The sequence below is a fragment of the Phalaenopsis equestris genome, unplaced genomic scaffold (assembly GCF_001263595.1).
Source record: "Phalaenopsis equestris unplaced genomic scaffold, ASM126359v1 Scaffold000002, whole genome shotgun sequence".
Lineage (NCBI taxonomy): Eukaryota > Viridiplantae > Streptophyta > Magnoliopsida > Asparagales > Orchidaceae > Phalaenopsis > Phalaenopsis equestris.
Window position 1 is genome coordinate 6,159,248 of NW_018164444.1, and position 27,967 is coordinate 6,187,214.

The 27,967-nt window shown below is 33.1% G+C and overlaps 2 protein-coding genes across 2 annotated transcripts; both read left to right on the forward strand.

Moving 5' to 3' along the window:
* Nucleotides 1-398: 398 nt before the first annotated feature.
* On the forward strand, nucleotides 399-10,405 carry LOC110027757 (gamma-glutamylcyclotransferase 2-1-like). Its single transcript, XM_020729306.1, has 9 exons — nucleotides 399-651; nucleotides 7,285-7,409; nucleotides 7,497-7,573; nucleotides 8,490-8,546; nucleotides 8,627-8,683; nucleotides 8,770-8,810; nucleotides 9,185-9,256; nucleotides 9,334-9,413; nucleotides 10,213-10,405. The coding sequence occupies exons 2-9, from the start codon at nucleotides 7,301-7,303 to the stop codon at nucleotides 10,365-10,367; spliced, it is 648 nt and encodes a 215-aa protein (XP_020584965.1). The 5' UTR covers nucleotides 399-651; nucleotides 7,285-7,300; the 3' UTR covers nucleotides 10,368-10,405.
* Nucleotides 10,406-13,946: 3,541 nt separating this feature from the next.
* Nucleotides 13,947-27,924, forward strand: LOC110039475 (AIG2-like protein D). Its single transcript, XM_020744546.1, has 5 exons — nucleotides 13,947-14,159; nucleotides 14,365-14,437; nucleotides 20,787-20,879; nucleotides 27,191-27,274; nucleotides 27,629-27,924. Exons 1-5 carry the CDS (start codon nucleotides 14,017-14,019, stop codon nucleotides 27,746-27,748), a joined length of 513 nt encoding a protein of 170 aa, XP_020600205.1. The 5' UTR covers nucleotides 13,947-14,016; the 3' UTR covers nucleotides 27,749-27,924.
* The last annotated feature ends 43 nt before the right edge of the window (nucleotides 27,925-27,967 follow it).

Below are 27,967 nucleotides of genomic sequence, written 5' to 3' on the forward strand. Positions count from 1 at the left end.
ATGTTTCATGATTCAATACTTATTGGGTTATTTTATATGTTCAAATGAATGCATGAATCCTTTAAGAAATCCTAAAAATAATCATTAGTGAAAGACCATCAATGCAACTTAAATTACTTTGCAGTTGTTATGTATAGTGCATTTTATCATCATTTCCTTCATATGTATAGCGCATTTTATAATAATCATTAGTAAAAAAAAATGAAATCAAATGAATGATAGCACAATTAATAGTCATTAATTATTATTGTTATACGAAAATGAAAAAAATGACAAATATATAGAAATTAGTTTGGTCGTACTAATGATGAATCATTCGTTTGCACACGTGCCTAATCATCCCTGTGCATTCCCGTTCCGGCTACGAATCCAAATGGCCGATTATAAAACTGGTTTACCCCGGCCGGCTTTTCCCCTCGAAATTTCTCTCTCCTCAGACCAGGTAAAGGGAAGGAGAGGAGAGCGGAGCGAGAGAGAGGAGGGAGGGACTAGGGCGATCTAAGAACCCGGTGGGTTTTTAGAACCCTAGCCTTCTCCTGCTAACTGCTGTCATTTCTTCCGTCGGCATCGAACCCGTGAACGAGGAGAACAGCAAGCTTTCCGAGCTCAGAGGCTCTGATCTGCTTGATCTTCTCTTTTGTGTCAACTGAGGTAAAAGAAAAGCCAACATACTGTCCAAGTTTTTTATCGATGTACCCAAGCTTCGATTTCATTTTCCTTGCTGCATTAGTTGGTTTGCATTGGGACTATTGGTTACTACTTCACTATTTAGATCGTTATTACACATTCATTTGGCTACTGTTTTCTTATTATTTTTCAGAAATGCTGTGGTGGAAAGTTGATATTGATAACCAAATCTGCTCAACTGTGGAAAAAGTAATAGTTACTGTTTTAATTTTCCAAAAAGGGAATCTATAATGCTTGGGAACTTCTTATTTGGAGAGAGAGAGAGGGGGGAGGGGAGGGGAGGGAAGATAGAAGAAAATTTTAGGATTTGATTTACTCATATCATAATATAGTTCATTAACCATGCAAAATTTAAGAGAGTAAATTATTAAACAAACAAACTAAATCCTCAGCACATGTACAAATTTAAGCAATACCTAAGCATGAGCTGCATGACAAGCTAAAGCTATTTGGTTCTGATAAAAAGGTAGCAATGAAGAGGAGGAAAGAAGGGAAGAGAAAAGCAAAAATCAATTAGGGTTTATTTAGGTAGCTTTGTCACTTTTTTGCTTTTTAGAATCATATATTTTAGCGTGTGATAACCATAAGAAAGTTGCAAGCTATCAAGTTTTTTCACCAAAAAAAAGACAATTACTTTGAAAAAAGTCACTTTTCTTGCAATAACGCTATGTCACCAATACAATACTTTACATTTCCCTCAAACAAGCCTAAGATAAAATTTAACTTCATGAATACTTCTTCGTTGTGATGTTCATTCTCCAAATACAAGAAAGTTTTATCTTCACAACGTAATCTATAGGAGCTCAACTAAAGCACAATTTCTTCTTTCTTTCATTATACTTTCAAAATACCAAATGAACTCCTATTTGTCTGCTCACGCAGAAAATTTCAACCATTACAAATTAAAAATTAAATGAAAGGAGAGCGAAAGGGGTTGTCGAGCAGATTAGGGTAGGGAGGTGAATGTGTTGCTTTAAATGGAAGTTAAGACTGTGATATACTTTAAATGGAGGGACAAATTTAGAATATTTATTAACTGGTAGTTGGAAAAGTAAAAATAAAGGAAATTTTCAAGGCTAGAGAATGGCAGGCTAGTTGGCCAAATACTTGGTTATGACAGAGAGCAATAATTCAACCCATAACTGAGAGTTATGACAGAGAGCAATAATTCAACCCATAACTGAAAATGTGACCCAACAGGGCATGTCACGACTTATGATGCAATTTTTACAAAACAAAACAAATAAATAAAATCATTAGCATGTTTTATGATAACTCTCTACATAACGATGGTCCAAGTTACATTAATATGGATTTAAGTCTCAATGACACTATGAAGAAGATGATAGGGGATAGATAAATGATGCCTTGTGTTAACATTCTCAAATTTCAAACAACTGGAATTTGATGAATTCAAGTTTTGATATCACAAGGCATCTATATGCACAACTATTTTAGCTCTTCCAATGAATAAGTGGTTGAGAGGTGGACTCCTTTCCATCAAACAAGGTGTTTTGTACTCCACCCTAAACTGTGGAAATGATGTAATCATCTAAGATTTGTTCTGGCACTAGTGATTTCCAATGTCGAGTCAATGGCAGTGGTGTTTATGCTTTGAACTCAATGTTCATTTCCATCAAACAAGGTATTTTGAACTCCACCCTTAATTGTGGAGATGATGCAATCAACCAAGATTTGTTCTGGCACTTGTGATCTCAAATGTCGAGTCAATGGCAGTAGTGTACATGCTTTGAACTTGGTGCTCATGTCCATTGGCATTGTAGTTGGAACGAGATGGAGACAATACCTCATATATAAATAAGTGTGGTATTAGGCACAGGCTATCATTATAGGGTTAAAATTGCATAATGAACACATGAGAAATACCAATATCCTTGGGTGTATCCAAATTTTAAGCAATCACACTTATCCCTATTAAAAGTTTGTACAATTTTAAGTTTATTGTTGATAAATTTTAAGGATATCATTTAGGATGAAGCCAACTAAAACATATATCCTTAAAAAACTCAATGTGTAGACTTGGAAATTTGGGCCCCATGTTGATTAATTCTCGACCAAAATATAAATTTGTCTAGTTAGAATAAGAGTGGTAGTTAAAATTAACCAGTCAAATTTAGTTAAGATCTTATGCTACACAAAATTGTTAGCATCTGGCTTAATGCATTTGTATCATTTTTTTTTATGGTCAGGGATTAGAGGTCAAACCTTTCCAATTTGAATCCTTCGCTTTGTTCTCAATCACTGTGCTATGAGTTCAAACGTGGTATCATTATTTTCAACATCATTTTTGGTTTAGAAATAAAGGTATATTTTAGAGAAATTGCATATTCCTAAATCTTTTTTTTCAATTATTTGTGGTCATTGTGACATGAGCAAAGCACAATTTCTTGAGGCAATATGTAACAACGAATAATGCAAAGCTTGTATCACATAATAAGACTCGCGATGATAGATGAAATAAGATTGGCAGGCTCCATTTAAGTTCTTACTAAACTATTTCATCAATGTCTTTTTTGTTCAAGTACTCCACCAATTCCAACCTCGCGGCATCATAGGATTACATTTTGAAGTCAAGAAACTTCAACAAAATAGGACTAATCATGCACTTTTTGATCTCCTCAAAGGAATGAGATATCACTTTGGTCTAGTTGAATTTACCTTTTTTGAGATATTGGGTGATAGGAACTATGGTGTTAAAGCCATGAATGTGTTATATAAAAGATGGCCAATCCATAGAAAATACCAAGTACTAACACCATAGGTAAAAGTTGGCACTTTGTAGTTTTTTATAGTGGGTTTTTAGGATAAGTGGAGATGACTTCGTTTAGAATAATGAAGAATTGGAAGTTTACATTAGAAGTCTTGAAAAATAATTTTTCATGTGGATGTTCAATTTCATGTGGCAAGGTATTTGGAAACCCCGCCTTAGATAGTTTTTTGTATCAACATGAGTTTTATTGTTGATTCAAGTATTATTAATATAGAGAAATGTAAAGGTTTTAGTGCTAATAAAATGCTTATGAAGGGTCAAATACGTGTCATAAAGTGCTTAAAGTTGCTTGAGATGATAGTTAAGCCAAATTGATATTTGACCGCTTGTAAAGATCATAATTTGTTTTAAAGGTAATCTTTCACTCAGTACCCTCTATCATTTGAGTTTGGTGATATCTGCTAGAAGATCAATCTTCAAGAAGATTATTACGCCTTTCATTATATCGAGTATATCATTGAACCAAGGGAAGGGGAGCCTATACTTGAATATGGTTTAACTATTGTCTCAGTTTTCTATTTAGACATGCCGGTTTTCCTCGTTCTTTGAGGTTAAGAAGGGCTGGAATAAGACACATTAGCTAACTCTTTTGAATGTACTCCTTGCATATCAAATCAGTCGACTTGCTGTTGGGTATAACATGCTAAATAGGGTTTTTTTATTTGATGAAAGTAGGGATAATCTAGGTGCCAAGTCAATGGCATGTTAGATGCTAGCAAGAGTTGCTAGCCCATCTAGTTCTTCAGGTCACAAACCTTGAAACTCGGAAAGGATTAAACCAATCTCAAGTGACGTGGGTGAATATGGAACTCATTAGAACAACGCTTTTTTTTATTTGGAAAACAAACGAGAGTGAAAATAACAATTTTTCAATGATACACTTGCTCATTGGACCAAAATATGAAGATGGCTTTGTTTACGAGGTCAAATAACTTTTTATGTTTACCAATGAAAACTCTTTTGATTTGACTATCATAGCAATTTTCTTGCCCTTTAAACTTGAAAGCACAAGCGTTGGATTAGCTGAAATTAGTAACATCTATGTTGTATAACTAATTTATACCAAGGCATCTGAGCTACACTCATGAGCGGGCACAACAAATATAATCATAGAAGTTAATTGTAGAGTGACAATGCAATAGTGGACTGTCAAACTAAACGGTCTTAAAGGTTGAGGCTGTGGCTTAATAATGAGCTTTATCTTAGACAAGGTGGAAGTCGCTACGACATTAATGTAGCTATTGATACCAATTATGAGTTTGCATGACTTTTCGTGAATTTTGAAGTAGTTGTGAAAAATATTTAGTGCGATTCTAATTAGTGGTGGCCTGTGGTGAAACCAAGCCACATTGCGCATCAGCTAAAGATGAATAATCCTGCGCTTCCTCAACATCATTGCGTCATCATGTTGAACACATTCAATTGTATCATCCTTTTGCCCTTATTGTTGTTCATTAGTCTAGTATGTTGGAGGCTTATAAAAGGATTTTATCTTGCATATTGGACAGTTTTACCACATGTTAAATGAGCGATACTGTAGGTTTTGGAGCTTGAATTTTCATTCATAATCTTTCATTTAAAATCTGTGCTTCTCTTGGGAGTTGATAAGGTATAATGGGTTGAATTTTGTGAAGAGCTATTTGCAAATGGAGTAAGAAATTTCCATTGTGGTATAGGGTGAAGTTATTGCTCCGTTCGAATGACTCATTGGAATGCATCGTGAAGGGCATGAACCTCATAAATGAGCAATTCTCGATAAATGTTGTAATGATAACCATATCAAAATCTAGAAAAAATTACCTTGAGATATTATTCCATGTCACACTTAATCAGAAGTTAGTTGAAGAGGGTTTTATGATAAGCTACATACATAGAACCTTGTTTACGGGTGGTTAATTCATCTAATAATTGGCCATGAGAGGCTTGTGGTAGATACTTCTATTTAAGGGTTTCTTTTATTTTGGCCTATGATTTAAATGGGGTTTTCTAAATCGGTTAAATTGACATTCCTTGTTGATAAAAATGGTGTTGGCACATTTAATTAATTTCATGCAGTCATTTCTAACTAATCGATCTTCAAACATGGTTATATTGGTAAAGTACTAATCCATATTAGTGAACCAATTGGGAAAGACTTTAGGATCCATAAGACTACAAAGTAGGTGGATTGATCTTGACCCCTACGATGATATCATTTTAAGATCTACCCTCTTGACGCATGGATAAGGATTCTATCTTATGTAGGGGAAACATAGTATGGTTTGGATTCTCTTAGAGGCTCCTCAAAATGTTGAAAATAATGCTGTCAAGGTAAAGGGCAAGATTGATAAGCATAACACCTAATCATATGCCTTTTGGCCTATAGAGGAGGTTGTTTAGTATTCTAGAAATTGTGATTTTGATTCTAAACAAATGAATTAGTTTTCAAACATGTGAACAGATTCAGCCAACAGGTTGGCATGACAGTTCAACTTTATTTGATAATGATAAAAAATCACAATAAATAAGGGAAAGGAAGTGAAAAAGAAAGTAACAATAAAAGGAAAATTAACTTCACGAACAATCAATCATTCCTTTTGAATTTGATTCTCCAAGCACAAATCCTCCTTGCAGAGTGAACAACACAAGCACAAGCGGAGCACAATTTCTTTCTTTCATTCAGCATGCTTTTAATACTCCTATTTACAGACTCAGAATAGGAATATCAATCATAACATAATCTAAATGAAAAGGGAGAGGAAGGGTTAGTTGACTGCATTAAATAGGGGAAGAGGGGAAGTCAATTTGTTGCTTTAAATGGACAGGGAAGTCCAGGAGTTGCTTCAAATTGAAGTCTAGAAGATGCTTTAATTGGTGGTGGAAAAATCTAAATGAATGAAATTTTGAAGTCTGAGAGAAAGGGAGGCTAGATGACTGAGCAGGTGGAGATGGCGAGGGCCTAATAACCGACTCATAACCAAAAAAGACATAACAATGGACATGCAACATCATGAACTATCACCCAATTCGACACGATAACACAAACATATAAAATCCTCACCGTACATTATAATAACTAGGAAGATTTACATGCATACCACTCAATTTCTATTTATTTACATATCTAACACCTAAGCTTTACTTTTTACATACATGCCACCTTACCTATGCATGAAATTGTGCACTTCACTTTTTAAAAGTTAAAATGCTGGTAGTTTTGATGTGATTTGAAAGATTTGGTTGGTAAGAATGTTAGGTGAAGTTTAGGTGTTATATGTAAATACTTAGGAATTGGGTGGTATGTATGTAAATGCCCCTAATAACTATTAAATACACAAAGAAGATACTTGGCGCAATCAATCTATACTCAAAGCTCAACAACATGATGATGAACTTGGATCATTGATGCTCTGCGTCATGATTTCGTAGTTCTTTATGGCAATTAGCTGTCATAAAGTATTCAATTTGATTGTTAACCTTTTTAATTCCACTCATGGCGTGCATACCGTAGAATATATCTTTTCCAGAATAACATGATTTTTCCAAAGGTTCTCATTATTTTGTTAACTCTGCCAATTATCCTAAATGCTATGATCATTCTTGTTCTTGTATAGGGTTGTGTCAAATATTTTATTGTCATGCAGATAAGGCAAATATCGATTAGAAAATATAACCTTTGAAGCGATAGAGTAATTGCTTTTGCACATTGCAGTCTAACTTAAGCCTATGTTCTAAAGGATTATGATAATGCATTCATATTTCTTTTTTTTCTTTTTTTTTGTAATAAATAGACAAACAATGATGATTGTTTCCTTCCATATGTACAGTGAAAAGGAATAGAAAATGGTTCTATGGGTTTTTGGGTATGGTTCACTGGTGTGGAATCCAGGTTTTCAATTTGATGAGAAGGTTATAGGCTTCATAAAGGACTATAGGCGTGTATTTGACCTTGGTAAGATATAGATTGTCTGAAGTTTGCTTGTGTTGCCTTTTTAGCTTGGTCGTTTTAGATGAATGATGCTATTTTTTGTCTTGGCAGCATGTATAGACCACAGAGGCACACCAGAGAATCCAGCGAGAACCTGTACTTTAGAGGCCAATAAAGGAGCAATTTGTGTAAGAAATTTCGATCTTTTTCTTTGTTATACATGAACAAAATTTAGCTTATATTTGTATGAATCTATGAATTAAATGATGTAATTTTGTCCTCACAATAAGTTCATGTTCTGACGAGCTGGAGATCTCCAAAGAAAAAAAAAAAAATTGTATTACGAATTGTGTTACGGATTTTATGATTTATGAGTTTAATCCGCATAGTTCCTATAATTCTAGAGTTGCAAATTTCAGTTTGTTGATTTTTTTTATTTGTTTTTTTGGCTTTTTTTATATGCCAGAGTTATATGTCCCGATGATAATCCTTCAGAATTTTTTTGGATATCCGGAGTTACATGTCCTAATTCTATGATTTCTCTTTTGTTTGCATGCAACATTTGGGGTTGTAGACAACTTTTAGAGAATCACTGAAATTCTCCTCATACTTATATTATATGCACGTACTAGAGATGTTATATGGATGAGGGTTGAGCCACGAGTAAGTCTTGAAAAACCAAGTTGATCGTGATAAATGTGAAAGGCATTATATCTGTATATAATAGGAATAGGAAAGGTAGTGTGGGAAATGGTTACATCATGGATGTTAGGAGTAACACTTATGCGCTGATAAGATAAATTGATATATTATGAAAAGTTTAGGAAGGAAAAAAAAGTGATTGAGATTATATGGCTTGAACCTGGGTAGCATGATTTTTGCACAGTGGAATTAATTTCTCCTGCAGTATGATTTGTAAAGGCGTCCCAAAGAGTTGGTAAAGGCTAATTGTGGTGTTGATGATCTTGAATCTTATATTTTTTTATTCTTGGATTTTTTGTATCTTACGTCATACTGGACTACAATCTGAATATGAATTTTAGTTTGTAAAGCAAAATCATATGAAATAATTTTTCTGGGAACAATTCTCTGCTATTATGACAGTGGGGTGCTGCCTATTGTGTTAAAGGAGGCTCAGAGAAAGAAAAACTAGCAATGCAGGTATGATCGTTGATCTAAGCTCTGCTGATCTCTCATATAATATTTTTACGATTTAATCATTTAACCTCTAAATATTTCAGTATTTGGAGAGAAGGGAATGCGAATATGACAAAATAGCATCCGTAGACTTCTACAAGGTTTTTTTGAGTTTATTTATGTTACTTGCAGATAGTTATTATATTCTTAAAGCCGTTGCTTGATCCTTATTCGCCTGCTTTTTCAGGAAGGAAACCTTGAGGATCCAGCTATTACTAATATACTAGTGTATGAATCATTTCTTCGCTTTCATCAAGTGTTCTCATTTTGGTTTTGCATTTCTTGGAATTACAAAAACTTAATTATGTTTCCTATTTTTCTTTTATTTATGTAAGTGTAAAGTGTGGAAATAGTCCCCTGACTATTTAATGCGGTCATTTTAGTTTCGGAGATTTCAAAAGTGTCAAATTAGTCCATAGACTATTTTAAAATGGGCTAAAATAGACATCAGGGAGGACTATATTAGCTCCCATTTTAAAAGAGTATGGGGGGACTAAATTGACTATTTTGGGACTAAAATGACTCACTACAAAGAGTCAGGGGATCATTTTGACCCTTATCTTGTTTATGTGCAACTAATATGCAATTGCTCTATTACACAGATTCATTTCTACTCCAGATATAGTGGCTAATCGGTACTATCTAGGCCCAGCACCTTTGGAGGAAATGGCAAGGTGAGGAACAAGTTCTAAACTTTTTTTTTCCCGCATTTTTCTGTTGTGTTTACTCAAGTAAGTGTTTCATATTTCAGGCAGATTGCAACTGCAACCGGTCCTTGTGGGAATAATAGGGATTACCTGTTTTCAATGGAGAAGGCATTGTTCGATATAGGTAACAAGTTGATCACAACTTCCTATTCAAAAATTGGATTTTATAAGCTTTTGTTAGACAAATTGTTTGATATATAGGGCTCTATTTGTTACTTGTGATTTGAGAGCATGTTTTTAGAAAAAAAGGAAAGAATTTTGTTCTCACTTGTTTCATGCGTGGAGCTTAAAACTAATGTTAGTTTCCAATAGCATTCAATTGGTGAAGTGTAGCAATTTTCATTGGTTTCTAAATCGTGTTTTCTATCTACAAACAGCAAAATGCTCCTAGATTAATATTTGGGTATTAGCAGTTTAAATCATTTAGCATTGATTCATACAACATAATCTCTCTAATTGTATTGATATAAAATTTATCTACAAGTCTTTGTGATATTCTTATACTCCTCCATTTTAACAAACCGATGTTAACTCAATTAAATAAAATAGGGTTACTTACATACCTACCACACAATTCTTTTGTATTTACATATCTAGCACCTAAACATTAAACATTCATATATTCATATTTACATGCATAACACTCAAATCCTTAACATCACATTTAAATAACCACAATTACTATCTTTTCAAAAGTGACATACACCTTTTCATGCATATGTATATGCACCAATGTATTATAAGTGTAAATATCAAACTTTGGGTTTTACACATATAAATACATAAGAATTGTGTGGTATGTATGTAAATCACCCAATAAAACAACATAAATCATAAAAAAACGTAATCCAAAAAAATCATTTCCATGAACAAAAGCAACACTCTCCTAATAATTAACGAATTTTTGGCTGGAATGAATGCAGGGCATGAAGACGATTATATTATACTTCTGGCCAACGAGGTGAGGAAGGTGCTGAGTCACCTGAGGGCAGTAATAACCCATGTTGCAATGATAGATCAGCTTCCGTTGAGGGGCCTCACTCCCCTCCTGGAGACTACTCTCGTGCATTCGGGGTAATGTATCCATCTGTGCAGGAGTTCTACTCTCTTTGATTTCAGATAATCCCAACAAAAACCATATTCCTTCTGAGTTCTCTTATCCTTTTATTGCTAATCATTTGAATTTTCTTTTTTATGTAGAATTATCTTACATCAACTCTCAGATTTTCTTATCATAAGCTTTTGGCTTGATTCCTGAATGATTTTGTTAGTTGTGCTGCTTCTTCTAATCATTTATCTTTAGGGATATATACATAAAGATCCCACCGAAACATTGATATCTACAAATTAACCATCCAGATGATTTTTTTTTTGAACCACCGAACCGATGTATTTATGCGTGCAAATGATTGAGAATTTGATAAAAATGAAAGACATGGGTTGGGTTTCTAGAATTTGAAAATTTGATGAAAGAGGGTGGTTGATTTGTAAATAACAAGTTTCAGGTGGTCTCTATGTAATTGCCCCATTTTTTTGCCATCGTTTTTATTATAATATTTATATGCTAATTATTTAATCCTAATTTTGACACCAAGTTCCTAATCTTATAAAAATCGGTAGATACAAGCTTGGAAATGTCATATTGGGTTTCTTCAATTGCCCAGCAAATTGATTGAGACATTCACTGTGGAATTTATAGGCCTCAATTGTTAGGAGGCTTTTGATTTTATTTATTTATTTATTTATTTATTTTTAGTTGTGGGCATATAATATCAATCAAATATGATTTTTTCATGTCTTTGCTCAAGAGGCATTTACATACACAATCACATAATTCTTATTTATTTGCATATCTACCGCCTAAACATTGTTATTTTACATGCATATCATTCAAATCTTTAATATTATATCTTTCTAAAATTGAAATGTTCTTTTTCATATTAGATGTGTAAATATATAAGATTTGTGGGGCTTGCATTTATATTTTCCTTTTATTTGCTAGAAAATCAAATTTGCATGGTTTGTTAAAAGCATCACTTCGAGTTTGAAGCCCTAATATAGAATCTATCTGCTACCTTTATTCATCCAAAATGATGCATATTACACGCTCTATGTAAGTCCATATAATTAGGAATTAGGAACATAAATTGAATTAGTTAAAATCATCAATATCTAAATAAATAATTAATTAACATCTTTAACTAAATTAATTAATTATTTTCTTTTGAGAGGCGCAGTCTAACTATTTAAAAAACACCCTTTATTTATTTATTATAATTTAATAAAATCAATTGTGCAAACATTTTTTTTAATTTAATTATTTATCATATAATTAAATTTATGATAAATTTTAATACAAATAAAATAATTAAAACCACTTATCACTTAACTCATTTCTTGTCGCAGGATTAATGAAGCTTTGTCTCATACTTGAATGCTATCTTATACTTTAGGAACATGACAACTGTGACTACGTGGATTGCGATCATGAATCATCACATGTTAACACATCAATAATGTCTAAATAATTCGCACTACAGAGACGAAAATCATATTCGGTTAATACTATTGATGGACAAATTTGTAATTTTAATATTTTAGCTGTTAATCAAAGCTGAAACTGCTATCTATCAGTATTGTTGAATCCTAACTGGGAGGAGAAGGATACAGAGAGAGAGTTCGTAGACCAATTCGTGTAGTGAAATCGGTAGAAAAGTTCATTTAGTCATTTTTTTTGTCTTAATTATATAGCTATATTTGTGCGATTACAGAAACGAGTGAATGATTAAGGAAACCGTTCTTAAGACGATTAATTATGTGGATTTTATACCAAATATGTATGACAGTTTGAATTTGGAAATGTCGGTTACCGGCCAGTCGACTCACTTGCGTTCGACAGACTGAGATGACCGGCGATTAATTATGTGGATTTTATACCAAATATGTATGATAGTTTGAATTTGGAAATGTTGGTTACCGGCCAGTCGACTCACTTGGGTTCGACAGACTGAGATGACCGGTCCGATCAACGATTGTGTCTGTTAAAGTAAAAACCGGTTGGTCGACTGGTTGCGATCGAACGCTTTTGTAAGTAGCCTCTAGGTAGCTGAGGTTGCAGCCTGCAGGCGTGGTGCGTCAGTTGAGTGGCTCGTCATAGTATGTCGGTTCATTTCGACCGAGCAATTAGTTAATTAGATGAACGATTCAGATCATGCTCTTTTGGTTAGACGTCTCAATCAACAGTTCTAATATGTACAAGTATATTATCCACTTTTTGTGTGGAATGACCTGGTGATTTTGCATCATTATGGTACAATTTTTAAGACTGAGGATGGTTGAAAGTTTTTTAGTGAAAGACTTTCTATTTAAACAACATATATAAAATTGAACTCAGACGTGGGATTAAAATATAAAGGATAAGGTAACTTGTTGCCCTCTTTTATGATTTTTTTTTAATTTTTTTATTTATTATAATTTATTTATTAAGATAACGAATATCTGTAATATATTCCTATCTACAGATTGATTACCCGCATACTTTTTTATTTTGTTTAATATTTTTTAATTAAAATACTATTTTTTGTAGATTAATTTAATTATAATAAACGGAAAGAAGTTTTGGGCCTTATTATGATTTATGAGATATATTATAAACATTTTTATTTTTTAATTATTTTTTTAATAATATTAATAATGATTTAAATTTAAAATTAATTAAATTATTTTTGTATAAATTAAATCATATTTTTAGTTATAATTAATATTAATTTTTAAATCAATATCAAGCTTTAATTGATCATTTTAATGAACATATTCATGAATTTTAATGAATATTGTTAAGGATAGTAAATAGATCAAACAATAGTGTGCCAGTGTATGTTCATTTAATAATCAAATATTTAAAGAATTGTCTACTTTTTTTTATTTTGTTTTGTTTGAAATTTTGAGTTAAAATTTATTTTAATCAAAATATAAAATTTAATTGTAATTTTTTGTATTAAGTTTATGTAAAAATAAATTCTAACAGCTCTGAAGTTCTTAATGTTCATTTAGTTAAGGCATCTAAAACAGAAAATTTTTTATTTTGTTAAAATAAAAATACAAATTATCATAATTTTTATTTAATATCTTTATAATATAAAGTTTAATTGATTTTACATCTTGTGTAGTTATATTTTATTAAAAAAATGTTGAGGGTATTTTTGAAATTAAAATTTCTGCCCTAAAAAATAAAAACATCTTTGTCATTTCGTGGAGTGCCTAACGCGCGTCGATCATAGACACAAATGTGCGACACATTAGACACGTGTGTTTGATAAAAAAATATAAAAAAAAAGTTATATATGCTTATCCTTAAGAAATAAATTTAAATTTATAAAATCCTTTCAAAATACATAATAATATGATAGATTTTGATGACTTATATTGTATCAAATAGCTTATGCTAATTATTTATATATATTATTTCATAAAATAATTAATAATCATATTTATTTTTTTACTATATTATAATTATTTATTATTTTTATTAAACTTGGTTTTTTTTTCATAACTTTTTTTTATTTTTTCTGCTAATATAAATATATAATAAGCATTTATATTTTAAAATGTTATATATATATGTATATATATATATATATAATCCTTACCCCTAAAAAATACTTTTCCCCGTAGGCAATTGCGGCACTGATAAGGAGGAGATAAGTGGCTGCCTGATCGCCACCTCCATGACCACCATCTCCGCCACCGCGGCTGCGCCATCGTTGCCTCTCCACAACGTTTTTGTTTACGGCAGCCTTCTCGCCGACGAGGTCGTCAGTAAGCTTTTAAGCCGCGTCCCGCCATGTACGCCCGCCATCCTCAATGGCTAGTGAGTATCATCTCTCTCTCTCTCTCTCTCACTCACTTCTTACTTCTCTACGCTTCCCTCAGAAGGCTTTCAGATGACTGATTGCGATTCTCCGATCGATATTATTCCAAATTTATCTTCCAAATCCTCTGCAATTACAGTAAATGAGTAGTTTGTTAGCTTTTCTACTTGTCTATAGTTGTTGACCTAGACGACCATTTTGCAGCCACAGGTATAATGTAAAGGGGCGTGTTTATCCAGCAATATTGCCAGCAGAAAGGAAGAAAGTCATAGGAAGGGTTAGTGATGAATCCATCTCTTGGTTATATTTTGATATCAATGTGTGTTTCATTGCATTGTACTTTTTAACTTGTTATATTTTTAGTTTAAAACATGCAGTGTAATTGGAATCTTTTAAATGCATGTGGTGCGTTGTTTTAATGTGCGACAAATGGTTCATGCAATGTATATAGGGTTGGTGATTAGGACATAAGCTCAGCATTCACTTGATAGAATTTAAAATTGTTTGGAAGTGAAGTAAATTTGATTTGACTCTAGGGTGTAGATCGGATTCTTTATCAATAGGTGAATGGTCAATCAAATATGATAATGTGGATGGAGTTGCCACTGTTAAAGGTGGTTGTTGTCTTAAAGATACATCTTTACTGGGTTAGTAGTTGGTATATGAGCTTTTGAAGGGATAGGAACATTTTTGTAGATGGCTTAAAGGAAGAGGAGGGAGAGAAGAGACTTTATGTCTAATGACAACTAATATTGGCCAGAGTGTATGAGTGTCGGGTTAGATGATCATGTCATCTGTCGAGTTAGATGATCATGTCATCTGTATCCAACCTGATGCTCATACTCTTTGTGAACAATATTGCTTTTGGTCCTTTGGAGTTAGAGGAACATGCAGAGAAGATGAATTGAATTATCAATAATAATGATAGTTGGTAGCGATGACATGCTGGAGAAACATAGTTCACGATTACTTGGTCTAAAACTCAGGATGCATCTAAATGAAGAAACAACATGAGAGGTTGTGGGAGATATCTGCGATTGTTGAGGTAGTTCATCATAATTTTTTTAATAAATACTGATTGAAATGATGGTGAAAATAATGCGAGTAGATATGTTGTACTTAGACTGGTTGTGAAAGCATGCTAAGTAATAGGTGTGATTAAATTTTTCCTAGCAACATTGAAGAGACTCACTTCCCCAACCCCCCTTGCTCTTAGGCTCTGTTTGGCGCAACTGCAGCTTCTCAGCTTAGCGGCAGCTGCACTGCCCCAGGAAGCTGCTGTGAGGAAGCTGCTGCGGTAAAGCTGACTGTCCTTCTCAGCTTAGCGGCAGCTGCACTGCCCCAGGAAACTGCTGTGAGGAAGCTGCTGTGAGGAAGCTGCTGCGGTAAAACCGACTGTACTGTTTGAGACAGCTGCATGAAAACAGTTGTAAGGTAGCTATTTATGCAGAAATGATCATTTTGCCTCTATTTTGTAATGTTGTGCTTAACAGAATTGTGATAGTCATAAATTTAATACTTTTAAGATAACAATTCACTTAAAAACAGTAAGAATTGCAAATGCATACTTCACTTCATAGTGAGTATCAATAGTGCAAAAAAAAAGTCTAAAACTATTAAATAGCAACTAATAAGATGATTATATTAATTTTAACGTTCAAATGGTGAGAAATGAATTAAGTTTCCATCAAATCATACAAGACTCTTTGAAGGAAACTCTTTGGAGGATTTATTTGATTTGCAATGTTGTCATTATATGAAAGGATAATAAAATCACAGTTATTGGGATTTATCCAATAGCAAGTATAAATAAATGCTCAATACGGCTAAGGCATAACCTGAAGAACAATATTAACATTACTATACCTACATAACAGAAGGTTTAGGTGAAAATTTAATATCCAGAACACTGCTGCAAATCAAGCAAGTTTAATATTAGGAATCAGATTATCAGAGCACTGCTGCAAATCAGGAAACATAATATTCAGAGCACTGCTGCAAATCAAGCCAAAATAGCCAAACAAAGCATTTCCAAAAACAAATCTAAAAGAAACTACCAACCTTGTTAGAATTAGGAATCAGATTCTGCAACACTCTCATCTTCTCAGTTATTTTACTCCTCCTCTGACAACGAAGCATGAAGCTCAAAAAATTAAAGAAAACCAAAAACAGGAAACCAACAAACAAAACTGCCACCTTTTCAGACAAATTGTGAACTTCAGCTGCTCTGCTCCTCTTCGAACCAGAACCGCTATGAGTCGACGCCACTGGCTTCGCTCCCTCCCCCACCACCTAGTAGCACATCAAACGTAAGCAGATCCCAACAACTAGTCCACCAAAAACATCAGGCGGAAGAAGAAGGCGCGGGGTCGGGAAGAAGAAGGCGCGGGGTCGTGAACACTAGGCGAGATGACGAGACAACGCGGGAACAACAGGCGAAACGCTAGGGCAGAGGGCTTGTTTGCGCCAAAAACGGGGCCAATGTGGAACATTAGCGAGGCAAAAGCTGGGCCGCGGGGTTGATCCCGCGGCCGGCTTTCTATCCGCTTTAGCTTCCTTTGGCCGCAAAGTTGAGAGCCAAACGGGAAAAGTTCACGGTTGGGGCCGCGCCGCATGAAAAAAATGCCCCAAATGGAGCCTTAGAGATAGTAGAGGCCAGCTTATTGGGATTTGAATTGTGAGAAGTGGATGGTTTAGTGAAGCAAAGAGCTCATGAAAATGCGATCACAATTTTAGGAATTGTGGGGTAACTTTAGCTGAGATTGCATATTCTACGGGGAAGTATGCAAAGAGGATATAAATTTGGAAATAAAAACTTTTTTCCTTCTATTTATGCTAAATAATTTGGTTAGTAGTTAAGGGGTGGTACTGAAGTAACTCATTTGATTTGCCTTTCAAAGTTCTATATCATTCCTTGTTTTGCATTTTGTTTTATTTGTTGAGGTGGGTAGGTCTTAAAGTAAAGGGTGTAAACATGTGATCAATCACTTTTCTGGATATGGAATGGAGTAAATTACACATATCTCTTTAACTAAGTCTCCAAACCTGACAATTTAGACAGTTGAAGGTTCACGACTATTGAGTAACCATGAAAGAACAATGTAGTTGAACGCCCGTCATCTGGAAAACTTAATCTTACTTCTTAGATAAAGTAGACACCTCATGTTGATTCAGTATTTCATGAAGACAAATAAGGAGGTGATAATCGATACCATAGAATTTATTTACGGTAATGGTAGTGTTGGAGATTTTTTGAGTCATTAAGAGGCAATTGAAGCTATAGCATTATGTGGGAGAGTCCTAAAAGTTGATAGTTAACTCAATTCATTCAGAAGGAGAGAATTAGGAAGTGCTTATTCCCTTTTTTTATGATTGAGCATGTTGAGAAATTAGGGCGAAGAAAAATAAGAATCAACACAAATCCAGAAGGACACACAGATTTACGTGGTTCGTCAAAGATGCCTACATCCTCTGGAGTAGAGCAGCGACTTCCTTTTCAATATTCAGAAAAGAGTACAAAATACAAGATTCAGAATCTCAGAATCTCACAGACTCACTTAGGGTTACAAACATGATCTCGCGACAGAAGGATTTCAGATTCGTGACAGTTTGGACTCGCGGTAGAGGAGTTCGAAGGCTTTCATGATTCGTGTGAACAGACGAAGAGGAGGTTGCGATAGGTAGCACTTCGGCGAATTCGGCGGCTTGCGAGCAGGTTTCGGAAGCCGACTAATCGCGACAGACAGGAAGAGGTTTTTGCGAATCGTGGGAAGAGGAGTTTGCTCGTGGCACAAAGGTGTGACAGGTTACGCGTGAGGCTTCTCACGATCGGTTCTGCGAAAGACAGAGGTGTTCGAGTGGCGGAGAAACAGAATTGGAAGGGCGGACGCGGAAAAGGAAAGTCCCCTGAAAAGGAAACTCATGCGGAAAAGGAAAAACCGCGGAAAAGGAAATTTAGCTTGAAGATATTCCAGGATTCAGGAAAAGCAAGGAAATGGAATCATCTGCTGCTGCACTCGGGAAAGTGCTGCACTCGGGAAATGAAAGATTTTTTCTTGATGAAAAGTGGAGGCGGAGCTTTTCTGGAAGGCGAATCTTTTCTGGAAGGAAAAATGAGTTTTTCTAGAAAGCAGATGCAGAGCTTTTCTTGGAAGTTTAAGAAAAAAGATTTCTGGGAAGATTTAGTTAAGGAAAAGTTCTTTTTCTAGGGAACTTAATTAAAGAAATTTTAATTAAGAGATTATTTAAAAAGATTTCTGGTATGGTAGCCCAACCCACATTGGTGCATAAGAAACTCCATGATATATTTCTCCTAAGGTGCTAGATATTCGTCAAGGTGGAGATTTGCTAGGTATGACTCATAATACCAGAATTTGGAGTCTCTTGGAATGAAGAGATGTCTCTTGGAATTGAAGAGGAGTGTCTCTTGAATTCAAGAGAGACACTTCTCTTCAATTCTAAGAGACATCTCTTCATTCGAAGAGACTCCAAATTTCGGTATTATGAGTCATACCTAACAGAGCATTATTGAGGGTATCAAATGACTATGAAAGAAGGCAAAAAGCACATGTGTGGGCCTTGAGGAGCGTCGTAGCGGTTCTGAGCAAGAACAAGAGCACAAGGGCATGCGTGCGTTGCAGAAGAATGTGAATGTGAGAATATGCATGGGATTGCGGAAGAGCACAAGTGTCGGAGTGGGGGTACGGGAGTTATGTGTGCTATGAATGTGGGTTGTGGACACAAGATCGACAAGGATATTGATAGCTTGGACCCAGGAGGCTTTGATCGGGAGATCTGGTGTAGTAGGTGGAATTAGGTAGTTGGGTGTGGGATCAGAGTAGGGTGAGGTTGCTTGTTGGGATTAGGATTACGGTTGGTGGGAGGATAGATTTGTGAGTGAGATGGGATGGCTTGGTTGGGTATTTGTTGATAGCGTGCCAAGGAGAAAAAGACTTTGTTTTATTCTCTAGAGATCTCCTCTATTATAACAAAGAAATGAGTGAGGCATTGTAAGATATATCCAAATAAACGTACACTAGTCATCAAATATAAAAAACTCTCCACCTTTAACACTTCAAATCATTTATTTACTAATCCACCATTCATTTTGAAACAGTTATATATAAGCTAAAATTACTTAGCCCGTAGGAGGTGCTAAGTGTTATTTAACCAATTAAATTTTTGAACTAACCCATACATTTACTTCTTGTAACTGCTCGCAATAAGTAGAATCATTATATTTGTTTTTACGGAGGGTTCCAGTTGCGATGGTCCCTTTGAAAGTTGCATCCATTAGATGAAATTCAGCGAATCTTTGCCCAAATATCCTTATAACAATCTTTTCTTGTTTGCTCTTTCTATTCCTGTCACTATAATGTCAGTTTCATAGCTCTGTTCAGCAGTGCCTCTTTTTCTCTGTTTGAATGTGTCAATTTATTACATTTTTTTTCTTACTCTTTTTTTAAATTGCTACTATTGTTTTTTTCCAGAATAATTCTACTTTGATTTTTTTATCTGCCTAACTTTTAGATTCATACAATGTGGCCCCCTTTTTATGCTCTTCTGCATATATCCTTACGAAAATCACAATGCTAAATAAATTGTCCTTTGGTAGTGTAATATGGACTTTCATTCAGGATTCTTACTAAGATGCATGACGTATGTACTCTATTTATTAGTCTGATTGGATGGAATTACGACTCAGATTAAGATTTAAGATTTGGTCACTCTGACTACTGAAACACTATTATGAGATTCTCTCAAATTAAATATCTAAATAGGCCCTATTTTGTAGCAGCTGCACCATTGCCACCTTGTCTAAATTATTTAGTGTATGATTTATAGACCGTGTTTTTTTTTCTTTGCTGATGTTTTCATTTTGTGTCCCAGTTTAACCAAATCCTTATGAACAATGTTATTTTCATGTTATTTTGGCTCTACATTTCATTGTTTTTCCGCGTCATCATGAAATGAATAGGATTATTCTGTAATGGAAAAAAAGAACTTTATTAATATTCTTTCAAAATACCGTGCTTTTGTTATCCACTCCAAGCTTGTAGGGTGGGAATTATTATGGCGTAAGGTAAGGATCAAATTTAATACTTCGGCAACAAATTTTGAGGCCTTCACCAACTAAATGAGTTGGCAGCCATCTATTAAAATATTGAGTTGATTATACATACTCCTTTAGATATTCAATATTACACTTAACTCCCATTTCTGAAACTCTAATTTATGGACTGATTTTAATATGCAATGTAATAATATATAACAATATTGAAGGCAAATCTAATTTCAAAAAAAAAAAAAACACTTGGGAGTTACTGTGCAATATATAATAGCAAGGGTGGAAAGTGTAATTTCAGAAAAATGTACGGCAAATATGTAATATTAACCATTTATAGGGGTTAAGTGTTATTAACCCTATAATATTTTATTTTTATTGAGTTGAGGAAGGCATTTTATAGATGTAATGTTAACCAAAACAGGTTGAAAGATTCTTTATTCTTTACTGCGGGTGCTGTATTCTATTAGATTCATATTTAACCGTGATGCATTTATATTTTATCTGTTACATATGGTTTTTAAGACTATTGTATCATAAACAAGGCTCTTTCTCCTTGCAGGTTATCATGGGAGTTACCAAGGCAGAGCTATGTGTTTTGGATACCTTTGAAGATGAGGAGTACAAGAGAAGCACAGTGGAGGTCTTTTTGAATGTAAGCATCAAGTCATTCCTGGATATTGAAATGCTTTCGCTGAGAATATAGCTTTAGGTTCTTTGTGATGCCTGTAATGGGACATCATGACCATATACTTACTTATGAATTTTAATTCAAGAGGCAAATTAAGTTTATATAGATATCCTTTATAGCTATAATGCGTGTTTTGCAATTCCTTTCTATTATCATCATATCTAAATCTAATTAACTGCATTAAATATATATACTTTTCAGTTTCAAATTGTTTTCTAGACAAATGTGAGTATATATGAAATTAAGTGCATGTAAAAGCTATAATTTTCTGTGAACTGAAGCAATTGTCTATTTTTTATTTTGTGAATAAATTTACAAAGTATATGTGCTTAACATCAAGACATTCCATTCTAGTTTTTTTCTATAAATTTATATTATTATCACTCTGGTTTCTGTAAGGAGAGTATATATTTAATCTTGTTAGCTCTAATCATTATAAGGAAGATGATTGCACTAGCCCAATGGAGGCTTACTCTTTTCAGCTCTAGTCCATGTGAGGAGAATTGGATTAGTCAAAATGAGAATTACGACCTTGCCTTACAAGTAAGGCGGCTTGGTTGAGAGTGTATAATATTTATTTAATTTTTGTCATTTTGTAAAAGAGATTTGATAAACATTAAATTTTTTTTATGTTTATTGAACCAAAGACAAATTTGTGTTAATTTTATTTTTAACATGTGTAATATTCTTAGAACTAGTGTTTGAGCGTTGAACACGTTGATTGGAGCACATGCAAGTTATTAGAATTTATTTTATACTTGTACATTTTCATAACTTACAATTGACCATTTAACATCTCGGTTAGAGTACGCGCACTTATTTATTAGTGTGCACATACCTCAGTGCACTTACATGAATTTTGAGGTGCTTGTATGTTCTTTGAGGTGGATTAAATTTTAATTTTAATTTATTTTAAGCCTGCGTAATTTTTTCTAGCCATGTAATTGAGAGTTTAGAGTAGTTGTTGGAGTACGTATGGGTGTGTAGTTATTGATAATATGGACATTTTCCATGCAGATAATTTTAAATTTAGTTGTAAGATCACTCGATATTCTTTGGTGTTTAAGTTTAATAATTTATAATTATCTTCGGAGTACATGCGAATGTTTTAAATTCATCTTGTATGACTTGCAAGGTGATTTGCATGATTTATGAAGCATAATATTCGAATTGAAAACTACCTCGTGAAGCATGTGCAAAAGTTAAGGTTATTTTGGTTTCACCATTTGTGCAAGCCTTATAATGCGAGCAAAATTTTATTTTGAACAGTGAAATAAATCCTTCTGTCCTCTTGTATATATGTTGCAAATTTGGTGACATTTTTTAGGATAAAGGAGAATCTTGGAGGTGTTGTAGGGATAATTGAAACTTGATAATTCTTCTTATTATTATTTTATATAATTTTATTGCCATTAATTTTTTTTAACATTTTTTTGTTTCTTACTCAATTTACTTGAACTTTAGTCTTCTTGATTCACTTATCAACAGATAAATTTCTTTGAATTTTTCTTGTGTGGTGACCCAGATAATAAAAGTGTCATTTTTGTGTAATTTCAACATCCTAGATGTGCTCGTGCAATTTGTTTTTGCTTTGAAGTTTGTTTGAGCAGCTTTGAAGTGGGTGACATTGATTTGTGTGACATCACATTTGATCTTCATTTTTTATTTCTAGCTCGAGTATATCGTGTCGTGATATTGATGTTGAGGTCAACATAGATTTGCCATACTATTGTAATACTTTGTAATATTAGGTCTATGAACCATTTCTGAGCTAGGATAGAAATGTGCAGAGAATCTTGGATAGATAGCACCAAGGATGTTGAGCTTGAAGAGCTACAAAAATGCTTTCGAACAAAGATATTTCACAATTAGTAATGAATGAAGATGTAGGTTTTATGCAAAGTACTGCATTTTAACTATTTGTTCGTGTGATAAATTATTTTTGTAAATTAACTATTAAATCTTTTATAAATTAATTTTGTAGGTGATTCCTTATCCTATATTGGTGCATAGAATTGATGGAATGGTCTTCTATAAGCCCATTGTTAAATACTCCTCAGCCTATTCTTGTTAGAGTTTCAAAGATGTTGATTGTCTTTTATTTGTAGACGAGTGGTGATCATGCTGAACAAATTTCGGTGAAGGACATGCAAATGCTAGTTATCCATGCTTTATTCCAAATAGTTGAAGTAGTTCTTTGTTGTTGTACAATAATTGAAGAGTAAGTAACTTTGATTAAAAAGTATTCATTTGAGATTTGAGCAAAAGAGTAGAAGCCTTGAGCAATCTTATTAAAAAAATTCTACATAGAAAGGTAGAGGAAAATAGGAGGACAACAAAGTGGTGTTTATTTTTAATTAAACCATTTATTCTGCTAAGTGTGGATTGAGGTGGAGAAGTAGATGGAGGAGGTGGGTGAGATAGGGGATGTTAACCAATCCCTTGCTATTATATGCATATATAAGGAGATGGATCAAGTATGATATATTAGCCCATATCTTGCTATTGTACATATTAATGATGAAAATTTAATAGATTATTAAAATAGAAAACAATAAAAATAAGGTGCATTCTATTGGGAATTTCATAATTTCATTAAGAAAGTGGCATAAGTTAATAGATTTATCTGTCTTTGATCTCTTTCACCTGATTGATGAAGAGCAATAGTCTTCATTTAAGGCTTGGAATTTTTGGATTCGAAGAAAATTCCAAAAGATTGAGAGATAGGAGTGGGCAGTGAAAGTGTAGTGAGGTTTTAACAATTGAATATACCCACACGGCTAAATAGTAAGGTAATTACTTATTAGTTTATTAATGGCATGATTTTTTGAGTAGTTGAATACATTTATTTCAATTTCGATCTCTTTTAACTTACAAATCTTTAATATTATCTAATATGGGAGCATATGTTACTACTAGAAGACCTATGAATCACGCGTCATTGTCCCAAATGAATTTTCTCATCAGTTTTGTAGAGCAATGATCTCTATACACAAGTTGAAGAAAAATTTCTTTAAGTGGCCTGAAAATGCTATAATGTATGCCATTTGAAAGTAAAAATGTTTCCAAACGCTAGGGCTAATTTAAAACTCATATATTATTCAATAAATTAGGATAAATTATACTGTCTAATATGTGAGATCTCATTGCTTGCAACGATTATGACGTTGTATGACAACACAAATCTTGCAGGAAATTACTACTTTGATTGTTTGAGATGTTAAGTTTATTTAACAAAAAGATTTCTCATCCAAAGCTTTTCAGAAATAGTGGGAAGCCATAACAAATCAGTTTCTCATGTTTACTGTGAGGTAGACTATTTGAAATTTTAACAATATTCTGTAGAGACTTACATGAAGTTCATGAGTTATCTTTCTTAGTTGTAATGAAAATTACTGAGTATGTACGAGAGAATATATCTTCGTGATTTTAAAGAAAATGTTTTAAAATCTACACCTGATCATATATATGTTTAAAAGGCAGATCTGATCATATATATTTTTAAAGGGTAGGCTTGATCATATATAATTTTAGAAAAAACCATCTATATGAAGGTATATTTATAACAATGTAGATCCATAGTGGGTAGATGGCAATAAAAAATGGAATTATTCTATGAATATCTTTGTTTTCATTCATTTAATTCTATGTAATTGTTGAATTGCACTCTATTGTATTATAGTTGTTAGATTGTACTCTATTACATCCTATCTTTTAATTTGTTGTGTTCTAGCAATGTGTTGTACTATGTTGTATGAATATCTTTGTTTCCATCCATTTAATTTTATATAATTGCTGAACTGCACTCTATTGTATATAGCTGTTAGATTGTACTCTATTACATCCGTTAAGGTTGCACTTTGCTATATCAATGTTGCATTTTATTGTGTTATATCTGTTAGATTGCATTATGCTATATTTATCTTCTAATATGTTGCGTTATAGCTATTGTGATTGCACTTTGTTGGATCAATCTTGTGATCTGCTATGTTAAGGCTATTATATGGTGCTGTTTTGTATTCCTGGTAAGATAAATTATATTTGAATCATGCTTAAATATTATTTGAAATTTGTTTGTTTGAATCATATTTGAACCTTGTTCGAAATTATGTGAAGATGGTTTGAATCCTATTCAATCTTTGTTCAAAATATATTTTAGCCTTATTTGAATTATATCTGAACCATATTTCATGTTTAAATTACTTTTGAATTATATTCAAACAACTTTTTATGATTGTGTGATTGGGTTCAAATTTGGTCTAACCAAGTTCAAACTAAGGTTTGAATACAAGTAATTCAAATTGATTTCATTTGTGAGGGAACATGATTCAGGAACACTTAAAATTAAGGAGCCGTGCAGTGTAGGGCAAACCCCAGACATGGACGCGCAACGACACTCTCCAGATATGCGCTAGACATGGCCCTGACATGTCCGATTTAAATAATAATAAAAAAGGGCACGCATTCCTTTTTTTCAGTGAATTTAATCTTAAAAAAATCTTTTTAAAACAATTAACAGAAGTGATAGATATTTAATAATTAAAATTTTAAAAAATAATTTATTTTTTATTTAAAGATTAAACTTATACCGTTCTATCTTGTTACATTGAATAGATGTTCGATAACTTTTTTTTGCTTGATAATAGGATGACTTCAGCAGATTCTATGCTTCTTGTTATCTTGGTTTCTTGTTATCTGATTTGAAACGAACAGCATTCGGATTTGGCAATTTTTCTCCATCAAGCGTTAACCAGGGACAGGGACATTTGAGCATATGAGTTGGACTAAACTAGTAAAACGCTAGTAAAGGACTTTCAAAATTTAGAAATTTGTTCTTCCTTGAAAAGTATTTGGCTATAAGCTAAGAGGGAAGAAAGGATGAGCGCATGTTTATGCTAAAATTTAGACCAACGCATGAACATGCAAAATTTAAACTTAACATGTTTAATTTATGGGGCATTTACATGCATAGTATGCAATTCTTATATATTTACATATCTCACACCTAAACTTTCATATTTACACACATAGCACTGAAATCTTTGATATCACATAAAAAATAGTTATTTTAATTTTTTTTAAAACTTAAATACACATTTTCATGCAAAATACACAAATACACATTTTCATGCATATGTTTAAAGCACTAAAGTGCTATGTATGTAAATATGAAAATACATCATTATTGTGTGCTGCATATGTAATTTTTGCTTAATTTATTTATCACTAATGTTTGAAGCATGACTCCTCTTTCAAATAAAAATCATATGCTCCAAATGAGGAATTACCAAGCCGCCATAGAAAAAAATTCCTTTTAAATTTCCGTATATATGGCTTGTGTTTGTGTTTCTAATTATGCAACACAAATTCATTGAATTTGAATCCAGAAAAGGTACAACAAGATAGATCAATGAAAACAAAAAAGACACAGCAAATTAGAAACGCAAACACAAGTTAGGAAGTTTTTAAAAAATGGAGATGACTTTTTATGAAACACAAATGCAAACACAAGTTTTTAAAAAGTACAACATTCCTAATTAGTGTAAAAAAAGAAGTTTTTAGAATTCTTTTTTAAGAAAAGCATAACCAAACAAGTTATTGAATACATAAATGACTTTTTGTGAAGCGGAAAAGAGTTGGGAAGTTTTCTCAAAGGAGCGCTTGCTATTTGTGGTGAGAAATTTGCTGGTAATACGTCATAACCTTTGAATTATAGAGATTAGTGGGAAATTACTAGCTTTTAGGTCATATTGCAGTTAAGAAGAAACAAGAAATTGGGAATGTTAAAGCTGGATGAATTGTTGAAGTAGAGGTGGATAAGCAGCATTGATTTGAGGATAAAATTATAGAAAATAGATTTGACTTACAATAATTGTGAGGAAGATAGAGGACTTCAAACCTAATTGCATGGGAATAACAATAATAATAATAATTAGGAGGGAGGGTTCAGTAAAATGATTCCATGTAGTTTGGTTAGGCTATTGATGATTATGCGGATGCAAAATCCTTTATGTTGGACCATTACTCAGATCAATAAATAGGATGATGTGAGGGCCAATGATTGGATGTTTTTATGAAGATACATCGAATAGAAGTGAAACTTGTGACATGTTTTCTAGCTTTGCCGAATGTCATATCTAAATTTTTTTTTTAGTTTCCTGTTTTAATATCCCATAGAATGTATAAGATTCTTTCTTCGGACTGTATTTAATGGAAATCACAAAATTTATGATCTATTTTAAAGTAATTTTATGGCATTTATTTGGTTATTGCAGGGTGATTCAGGTAAACTTTCTGCTGAGACATATGTTTGGGCAGACAAAGATGATCCAAATTTGTATGGTGAATGGGATTTTGAGGTACATCTCTGTCCCATATGTTTTAAGGTTGGGATAATTATACAGAGACCACTCGAAAAATTGATAATTAGAAATTAACCACCCATTTAAATTTTTTAAACTACCGAACTAATGTATTTACATGCGTTGCAATCAAACTATTGAGAATTTGATAAAAATGAAAAACATGGGTTTGGGTTTTCATGAATTTTTTATATTTGAGTGAGAATTTTCGATGAAAAAGGGTGGTCGATTTATAAAGTTTTAGGATCCGTCTTAATCAAATTTTGATCAGAACATCCTTATTTCATATTTCCTAATTGGATAGAAATAAATAGCACCTGAATTCCATATTTCGGCTTGTATATGATGAAGGAATGGAAGCAGCTGCACTTGAAGGATTTCCTCTCCATGACTGAAGGGTTTGTTAAGGAGTTAGAAAAGCTGGATCTGAAAACTAGGGTGGCTATTTACGAAGCCTACTATAAGAAGTAACCCCTCACCCCCCATTCATTCTTCATATCATATAATACCCTCTTGTTAATGATATTTATTTGTAATAATTTAATTATATTATAATTATTACAAACTTAGGGCCTGTTTGAGACATTACACTTATATTTCGGAACTGCTTTCATATTATTTTTTTAGAAATTTCTATGATTGGAAGTTATTTTTTTGAACTTACATACTTAACATCTGATACATACATAT